The sequence below is a fragment of the Cardiocondyla obscurior genome, unplaced genomic scaffold (genome assembly GCF_019399895.1).
Source record: "Cardiocondyla obscurior isolate alpha-2009 unplaced genomic scaffold, Cobs3.1 scaffold50_0_238961, whole genome shotgun sequence".
Lineage (NCBI taxonomy): Eukaryota > Metazoa > Arthropoda > Insecta > Hymenoptera > Formicidae > Cardiocondyla > Cardiocondyla obscurior.
Window position 1 is genome coordinate 124,322 of NW_027228797.1, and position 10,467 is coordinate 134,788.

Consider the following 10,467-nt stretch of genomic DNA (forward strand, 5'->3'; position numbering starts at 1 on the left):
CTGGACTTTGCGCCGCGGACTCGCGATCGCGGAGATTGTACGACCGTCACGGCCCGAACGGCCTACCCTGTAACCGGCGCCGCCGACTCGCGACCGCGAAACCTGTCCGACCGTCACGGCCTGAACGGCCTATCTTGTACATCGTACCGCCGACTCGCGACCGCGAAGCCTGTCCGATCGTCACGGCCTGAACGGCCTATCTTGTACATCGTACCGCCGATTCGCGACCGCGTATTCCTGTCCAAACGACACGACTCGGAGAACTTCTTATACACCACGTCGCCGATCCGCGATCACGCCGTTCCGCTCGGACGTTACGACCCGGAGGGTTTTGCACCACACGCTGCGCCGCCGCCTCACGACCGCGTAATCCCCCCCTCCCCCGAACACGGGGCCCACCTTGGACCACGCGCAGCCGGCTCGCGACCGTGTACCGTCACCCACGGAACGTAGCGCCGACCGATCCGTCATTTCGGCACTTACCGTAATAGAGGCTGGTCGTGTACCGTTCCACCGAGCGACTAGAGTATTTTCGTTTGTTTTCTGCGTAACTTTAGCATTATCTTTACTTTGTATTACAGGTTTATTTTGTGTTACCTTTTATTCTTTAAGTCTATAATAAAGTATCGTTTACGTCTTTTTCACGTTTAATCACGTCTCACTTCTTACTTGTACCCCGGTCCCCGGCGAGCTTTTCACCGATAAAATTACCGCGTTACGTGGCGCCCGAACAGGGACCTGACCGAACTGAGACGTGATTAAAGCTAAATGAAGAGCTGGATCTATAGATTATCAAAAAAAGACTTGTCCGAAGAATTGACCCGCCTACAAATCGATAACGACGGCCCTTGCGATCAATTACGATACCGCCTGCGAAGATTTGTGGAATCTAATTCCAGTTACGAACCCCCGATGGCAGTAAATAGAACGGTGCCGCCAAAGCCGGAAGGTCAGTCGCAATCAGGCGGCCTCCGAGGGGAGACTAGCGTCGAATTAAACACCTCGGCTCAAATAGAGGCCTTTGCGGCCGGCACCCCGCGGCATCATCCGCTCCCGGCATTTGGCCACCTGGAGGAATTACTGCCACTACAAGCACCCGTCCCCGGAATCGACATGGAGGAAACCGCCCCCGGCCGGGCAGAACCGCTACCACCATGAAATGAAGAACTCCTCGGCTCAATCGACCATGCGAAAACTATCAACCAGATCCGGAAGTGGGGCGTACACTTCGACGGGCGGGATCCGTTTTCATTCCTTGAACGGATCCAGGAACTTCAGCGCGCCTACGGGTATCCTGGGAAGCTCCTGCTACTTGGGTTGCCGGAAATGTTGAAGGGCGACGCGTTGCTGTGGTTTCGTAATAACCAGGCACGATGGAGGTGCTGGACCGACTTCCAAGACAGTTTCCGCAATTTTTATCTGCCGCACCGATACCGTGCTCAGTTAACCCGGGAGATTCATGGCCGCATACAGCGGGCTGGCGAACCATTCAAACAATACGCCACCGCTTTACTGACAATGGCACGCCGCGCTGAAAAACTGTCAACCGACGAAATTCTCGACCAGGTCTACGAGAATATGAGGCCCGAGTATAAGCTGTACATTAGAATCGGAGATATAAACAACCTAGAAGACCTCACCCGGCGAGCCTCGGAGTTCGAAGACATCAAGCGCCGAGAGCAATCCGAGAAACACCAAGCCAGCCATCCCCTGGCCATCGCAGCCGCCTCTTACAACCGAGAGGAGTGCCGCTGGCGCTGTAAACAGCGGGGCCACACTCGAGCCGAATGCCGCCGTCCCGCCGTCAAATTCTGTTCTCGTTGCGGCAAAGATGGCGTACTTACGCGGGAGTGTCATCCGTTTACGGGAAACGCCCAACGGGCCGGAGGTACCGACAGTACCGACCGGCCCACTGCCAGCCAGAATTAATATTCCGGCCCCGACCGCACCTATCGATCCTACTCGGAGATACAGAGATAGAGGCTCTCTTAGATTCCGGCTCGGAGCTCTCGTGCGTAAATGCCGAGGCGGTTAGGCTAACCGAAAAACTAGGCTATCACAGTCAGACGGACCGACAGCAAATCAGACTAGCGGACGGGGAAACAACTGAGACCGCCGGCAGCCTGCTATTACCCATCAGACATAAAGGGGATATCTTCCGGCATCAATTTACAATTATGCCACACGCTCGGAGCCCCATGATCATAGGAGTAGATTTGTGGGAACAAATCGGATTAATGCTGCGTGTTGGATTATAAGATATTTTCTTTATACTCATATTACGCGCGCTGGGTAGAGGGCCGTCACTCTCACGTCATTGGACCAAACACCGCCGCATGCGGTGATTGGTCGCTAGAGTTACGTGCACGTGGCCGCTCGACTGCCTGCTGTTTTTTTTTTTTGTTGCTAACCGCCGAGCAGTCAGCAAGAGCTAAATCTTGGGAGCGTTACGAATTAACTTTTCACGTTCTTTCAGGGTCAATAAGTGAAAATTGATCATACTGCAGTGTGGCCCGTAAGGACAGTCTTTCTAAGCACAGCCAGGGCATATTCGCATCTGGATGATGCTTGTTTGGGCGTCGGTTCAATACCACGCAAAGGATATTAACCCGTAAGGGCAGTGAATTCAGATCCTGCCAGGGTTTTAGCATTAAGTTGCTTGAGGATTAAACGCATACAGAGAATACCCGCATTCAGAAATACACACATCTTGGAGATACACGCATACTTTCAAACTACACTCACGTTTATTATAGGAATTCCCTGGGTAATTATTTGCTACAATTAATTAACCTTTATTTTCAATTATTATTTCATTATGTTTAGTTTTGGATTCAACAGATTAATCTAACGTCTTTGTTTCTCTTTTTCTTCTCCTTCAAAGTGTAGCAGCCCAGATACTTAGTTTTATAAGATAATAATATCAATTATTGTCATTGTAAAAATAAAACAATTTTGTTTTGCAATATTCAGTCTAACCCCTTGCTTGCATCCACATACTTGCTTTATCAAACACTGCGAATCCCACCAGGCAGCTCACACCAGAAGCAGCTAAACAGTCTTGACAAAGTCGGACTCGCTGTTCAATCGCCGGAAGAAGAGTAACGCCTCAAACATTTTCTCAAACTAGAACTGGGAAAATTCCAAAACATCAGGGGACCTACCGACAAAATTACACACCGTTTACGACTAAAGACCGACCAGCCAATCACATAAAGGTACCGTCCGCGTAATCCGGCCATGCAGGCTGTAATAAATCAAGAAATCACGCGAATGGAGCAGGACGGAATCATCGAGCCTTCCCGCGGGGCCTGGAGCTCTCCAATTGTACTTGTAAAAAAAAAAGACGACTGCTATCGTTTTTGCATTGACTATCGGAAAGTCAATGAAGTCACGGAGAAGGATGCGTATCCGTTACCACAGGTCAACGCCACGCTCGATAAACTGCGAGGGGCACGTTATCTCACGACACTGGACTTGAAAGACGGTTACTGGCAAGTGCCGTTGGATCCAGAGAGTCGACCAGTCACCGCCTTTACCGTTCCGGGGCGGGGCCTGATGCAATTCAAAGTAATGCCGTTTGGTCTTCATTCGGCCCCGGCCACGTTCCAGCGACTCCTGGACACGGTGCTCGGCCCCGAGCTCGAACCTTGCGTACTGGTCTACCTCGATGACATCATTATTCTAAGCCGTACCTTCGACGAACACCTAACTCACCTAAAGAGGGTTTTCCAACGCTTGCGGGACGCAAAATTACGCCTGAACCCTGAGAAATGCCACTTTTGTAGGCCACAACTAAAATATCTCGGACATATTATCGACCGCGAGGGTATCCGTACAGATCCGGAAAAGACATCGGCCGTGACTGCTTGGCCGCCACCAACGACCCTTCGCCAGGTACGACAATTCCTGGGAATGGCGTCATGGTATCGAAGATTCGTTAACAACTTCTCCGGTCTATCCGCCCCGCTTTCCCGCCTGACCAGAAAGAGCGCCCGTTGGAATTGGGGCCCCGACGAAGAAAAAGCCTTTACCGAGCTCAAAACCGCACTGACTACCGCTCCAGTTCTGGCCTGCCCGGATTTCTCCCGCCGTTTTATCTTGCAGACCGACGCTAGCACAAACGGCCTAGGGGTGGTCTTGACGCAGCACCTAGCGGAAGGCGAGCGCGTCATCGCATACGCAAGCCGTACGCTTACTAAGGCCGAGAAGAACTACAGCGCCACCGAGCTGGAATGCCTAGCCGTCGTCTGGAGAATACGAAAAATGAGAGGATATCTCGAGGGCTATTCTTTTACGGTAATCATCGACCATCAAGCTTTGAAGTGGCTACAACGTTTGGACGAACCTACAGGACGACTGGGCCGCTGGCTCTTTGAGCTGCAACAATACCACTTCGAAGTCCGTTACCGCCGGGGGGCAGCCAATCAAGTGGCCGATGCGCTCTCCCGCCAACCAGCCATAGCCAGCACCGAGACACCGCCCCCGGATAATTGGTACTGCCGCATCCTCACCGGGGTTGAACTCATCCTACAGATTTTCCAGACTACAAGGAACAACAAGGACGTTTATTCCGTCTCATTTTGCACGAGGTAGATTTTAAAGAGATTGATCCGGCTATGCAATGGAAGCAATGCGTACCGAAACCAGAACGACAGCAGACCATCGCTCGACATCATGCGGACGTTAGCGCCGGCCAATTTGGGACGGCCAAGACTATTGCTCGTATGGCTCGGCTCTTCTATTGGCCGGGCATGTTCCGCGACATCACCCGATTCGTGAGGAAGTGCAAGACCTGCCTCGCCTATAAAGCATCGCCTACCAAACCAGCCGGAAAATTACACACGGCACCAGTAACGGCGCCGTGGCAACAAGTCACCATGGACTTGGTGGGGCCTCTACCGCGCTCTCGCAAAGGTCATACATGGCTCTTGGTCATGCAGGATCGCTTTTCAAAGTGGGTGGAGCTGCACCCATTGCGAAAAGCCACAGCAACGGCGGTGACGATCGCCATAGTCGAGAAAATTTTATATCGACACGGATGCCCGGACCAAGTTATTTCCGATAACGGCACTCAGTTCAAATCTCGCCTGCTAAAAAATCTATTGCGCGCTTGGCACATTCAACACCGTACGACACCGATTTATACCCCACAGTGTAATCCGGTCGAGCGGACCAATCGAACAATAAAAACGATGATTGCGCAATTCACATAGAAGAATCACAGATGATGGGACGAACATCTCGCGCCACTTCAGTTCGCATTCAATACAGCGCAACACGACGCCACCGGATTCACGCCTGCATTTCTCAACCACGGACGAGAATTAGCCCTGTCACATCCCGAGGATCGCCGCCACGCCACACCAACGACGCCGCATCAAACACTGCACGCTCTACGAGGCCTTTCAGCTAGTCCGAATAAATCTAGCCCGAGCCTTCCAGCGCCAGGAAACCACGTATAATTTACGACGACGGGAGTGGCAACCTCAAATCGGCGATTCAGTCTGGAAAAAGGAGCATCCATTGTCACGGAAAACCGACGGTTTCAACGCCAAACTAGCGCCAAAGTATTCGGGCCCGCTTACAGTAATGAAGTTTTATTCGCCGGTCATCGTGGACCTTCGTGACGGCCGGGGGCGCTGGCATCGACACATTCACGTTCAGGACTTAAAGCCGGACCCCCCACCTAAAGAAAGCGACCAATCCACGTCCAAGAAACCCCCGCAATCAGGATATATAAAGCGTGCCCCGTCGACCTAGATACCAGTCGAGCAGTTATCGTCCGCGATGAATAAGCAAGACAAGTTAAGAGAGCTCTTCGGAAGCTTAAGCGAAGATAGTGACTCGCCAGCCAGTCCACCGCCGGGAGCCTGGCCGCCGCCCATTGATCCGGGACGCCGTTACCGAGTCCCACGGATCGGAACAAGCATCCAGCGCGGAGACGGCAGCCGGGATCGGCATACCCGCTGGATGGGGGAACCGCCACCGGCCACACCGAGGACGACGCAAAAAAATCGAGGCCAAACCACCGCCACCACCACACAGAGCGACCCGACGAAAAAGAAGACCGCAGGGATCACCGCCGCGGCCAAAATGGCGGCACCCGGCAGCTCAGTCGCCACGAGGCCGGCCACAGGCGGCCCAGGGAAAATGGCGCGCGAACGGCCTCCGCAGGATAGGCCTCCCGCAACCGCCAGCACCCGCGACAAAACGCATCAGGTCGAAACAACCAGCCGGACAACAACCGCCGGCTCAGGAAGTTCAGTGCCCACCAGCCTGGCAGAATCCGGCGCCGGAACACGCGGCCAAAAACTGACAAGGGGACACCGAACAAAGGCCCCCCCGCCGGTGCCGCCAGGACTGAGACGCGGCTCGACAACACGCCGCGGGCCAACCATCCGAGCGGTGCAGATTGTGCAACCACCAGGCACGGAAATTAAAACCGTGGCCAGCATCATGGCTGCCGGAAAACCCGTCTTAACGGCCACACCATCCGAGATCCGGCAGACCGACGCCCGGGCGGCCGCATCATCAGCAACGGACGAAACCACCGCCGTCACAATGGCCGGAAGGCGGGAGAACACGACAGCCGGGCCATCCAGCGCGCCAGCAGCAGCGTCGCCACCGTCACTGGCTACTACCAGCACGCCAGGAGCAGCGCCGTTAATTCTGCCACCGCCAGCTCCACCGGCCTACGGCAAGAAGGCTGGATCTCAAGGCCCGGAATACCCTTAGCGGTACCGATTCAGTTGCCGGATGGTACATGCATCTCCGTGCCCATGTCTGCCATCCGGCACAATCGAAAATGGCGAGCCCGGACCCCAACAGGAAGGTGGATCCTGCGATTTGCGTCGAACGGCCGCCTCACAATGTGCCGGAAAGTACAAGAGGCATCTGCGGAGTAAAACGAGGGGGTGATGTGGCCCTAGACCCCTGAGTTAAAACCATGTAGACCCCGCGCCGCGACCACCATCGTTTCGCCCGAGATATTGCGCGGTCCCGACCAAAGAATAAAGTCACGCGGGCCGACCAGCCGCCCGCGGCGTGTAGCGCGGATCATCGTAACGCGTGACATGGGCCGCCCAACCGCCCACACCGCGCACCGCCACCGACCGCTCGGGAATGGGAGGTCCCCCACTCTCGGGCCCACGGGTATATAAACTGCCTCGAACGCAGACGAGGCACCTTTTCCTCGCTGGAGAGCACTCCAGCATCCGACCCTCCAGAACTCGGGCGCTCCCGAGCCTGTCCTCGACCGGGCTCACCCGGCCTTCAATACCGCTGCCTCCAGGACTCGGGCGCTCCCGAGCCTGTCCTCGACCGGGCTCACCCGGCCTTCGATACCGCTACCTCCCGGACTCGGGCGCTCCCGAGCCTTCCTTCGTCCGGACACTCTCGGACCTCCCTCGCCACAGTCCGAACGGTCCACCCTGGACTTTGCGCCACGGACTCGCGATCGCGGAGATTGTACGACCGTCACGGCCCGAGCGGCCTACCCTGTAACCGGCGCCGCCGATTCGCGACCGCGTATTCCTGTCCAAACGACACGACTCGGAGAACTTCTTATACACCACGTCGCCGATCCGCGATCACGCCGTTCCGCTCGGACGTTACGACCCGGAGGGTTTTGCACCACACGCTGCGCCGCCGCCTCACGACCGCGTAATCCCCCGAACACGGGGCCCACCTTGGACCACGCGCAGCCGGCTCGCGACCGTGTACCGTCACCCACGGAACGTAGCGCCGACCGATCCGTCATTTCGGCACTTACCGTAATAGAGGCTGGTCGTGTACCGTTCCACCGAGCGACTAGAGTATTTTCGTTTGTTTTCTGCGTAACTTTAGCATTATCTTTACTTTGTATTACAGGTTTATTTTGTGTTACCTTTTATTCTTTAAGTCTATAATAAAGTATCGTTTACGTCTTTTTCACGTTTAATCACGTCTCACTTCTTACTCGTACCCCGGTCCCCGGCGAGCTTTCCACTGATGAAATTACCGCGTTACATCACTGTAATTAATAACTGTGTCAGGAACTAACATCGAATTAATCCAGGGAGTTTACAATTGCCCGGACAATTCAGAAGTATGTATTAATCGATTCTACACAAGATTCAACTAATCTAGTCGAGCTATTGTCGAAATAATTACGTTTAATAAAAATTTTCAAAAATTTACTCTACACAGTTAAAATTTCAGTGGAAAATTTGTTTCCGTTTCTATACGCGTTGTACACGGGCCACCAGAGATAGCGTTCGGCGGTACACTAGTCTCTCCGGTCTGCGCCGACGGCGGCGTGCGCGCACGTGTGCCGCGAAGCCGCGAAGCGCCGATATAACAAATTTTTAGAATACTATCCCTGAAAAAAAATATGTTTTATTAATAAAATTACTATTTTAAATTCAATCTTGTCTTGAAAAAGACAATTTATAATTTCGGTCGCTGTCTTGAAAAAGACAAGTAATACTTTTAATGTTGTCTTGAAAAAGACAGTTTGAATTTTGTATGTCTTGAGAAAGACAATTTGATATCCCCTGAGTAGGCCGATCAATCGTAAATATTTGCCGGCCCTGAAAAGGGCCGTTCGTGGGCGAAGCTGCGGAGGAAGACCTCAATAATCTGTCCAGTATCCGGACCGGTCGATCACTTGATTGAGACGATTAGGAATCGAATCAATCAAGTTTGCGAGAAAGTCTGGTTGGAACCGAAGTCCTTCCCAAACTTCCTTCGCATGGTCGACCAATGCTGCTATCGTCCTATCCCTTCGTGGTTCCCATCGCTGAACCATTTGCGCCCAAACGTTCTCTATTAAATTCAAGTCGGGCGAACGAGCTGGCCAGTCGATCAAAAGAATCTCGGGATGATCCCGGAACCACGCTTGTGTTTCACGTGACGTATGGACAGCGGAATTATCCTGCACTAATCGGATAATTGGCATATCCTCTTCAGGGTATATTGCGCGTACTGAAGGAAGAAGAACTTCTTCCAGTATGCGAATATACACTGTCGAGTTCATTCTCTCAGGAATGTGTACCAATTCTCCGATTGCAGTACCGGATACCCATCCCCACATCGCACACGATTTCCTTCCACTTCTGTGGAGAAGCACAACGTGATTCGGGTTCAACCGTTGCTCTTTTGGACGCCATACGTGTGGCCTGTGGTCATCACACGATACGAAGACCTTTTCATCGGTCCATATCGTGGATTCCCACTCCGCACGGCTCGTCGCTAAATTTTCTAACGCGAACGCGATCCGTTGCTCCTGATGACCAGGAGTCAACGGAATTTTGTGGGCGGGACGATAGCAGTATAACCCGGCTTCGTTTAAACGTCGCCGGGCGGTACTCGCGGACACTGGAACTTCCGCTGCGTTGATCGCCTCTTGGACGGTGCCAAAAGGACGATCCACAACGCGAGCGACGATGGTCTCGTCCTCTTCTGCTGTAGTAATCCGAGGACGACGATTTTCTGTACGATGATCATGCAAAGCATGATCCCCGTCTTCAGTAAATCGTCGTATCCATCGTCGTACAGTAGGTTCAGAGCAAGGAATATCAGCAGCAATTTCTGCTACCGATCTTCCCGCCTGCTACTGTCCGACAATTCGTCCTCGAATTTCTGAGCACAAGATTGGAGCCATTTCGTTACAACTATAATTCACCACAATAATCACTTCGCATCCGCTTCGCTTCGCAAAACCACGAAAAGTGACAAACAATCGTAGCATGTTTAACAATTGAAAATCGCGAAGCAGCACACACACAAATCCAAGAAACAGTTGAGCGAATTCGTGTGAGTACTGCTTTTTAGTTTTTCTCAAGACAGTACCGTCAGTATGATTACATGGCCATTTTAATATATAAATTATTAATTTTACTTTAAATTGATGATAAATCATCTTAAATCTTAATACATTAAATACAAAAATAAAATGTAACAAAATAAATTTTATGTTAAACATTTTAAAATTATTTTAATTTTAATTTTAGTTTAAGTAAATAAAAAACATATTTTCTTTCAAAATATGTCATTACTAAATGACTTTTACTTCATTACATTTAAACGCTATGTCGGCGCGCGGTGCACGTGAATATATTATTGTTCGCGGTGTATACGGAAAGAACAGACAGCACGTGGTGTATGCGGAAAGAACAGACGAAACGCTAGCGTTCGAGCAGCATATATGTCTGTCCTTAACGCTCGCATTTAAACAAACGCGTGCGAGCGAGAGCGATATTGTATACCGCTTTGATCCCGTGCCTAACCTATAGCGTTCTCTCTCCATCACGCGGTTCTCTAAAGGATGGAGCATCAAATCGCGCCCCACTACATTTTCCCCCGTCCTCTCGATCTCCTCGGCGCTCCGCGGCACACGTGCATGCTTCATTGTGTGAAGCGTGACGCGCTAGCGCACGTATACCGCCGTCGCCTCAGATCGGAGAGACTAGCGTACCGCCGAAC

At 52.2% G+C, this 10,467-nt stretch overlaps 1 protein-coding gene across 1 annotated transcript; it reads left to right on the plus strand.

The window, feature by feature from the left end:
- The first annotated feature begins 5,790 nt into the window (after window positions 1-5,790).
- Window positions 5,791-6,738, plus strand: LOC139112773 (mucin-7-like). The gene has a single exon (XM_070673832.1). The coding sequence runs from the start codon at window positions 5,791-5,793 to the stop codon at window positions 6,736-6,738; it is 948 nt and encodes a 315-aa protein (XP_070529933.1).
- Window positions 6,739-10,467: the final 3,729 nt, after the last annotated feature.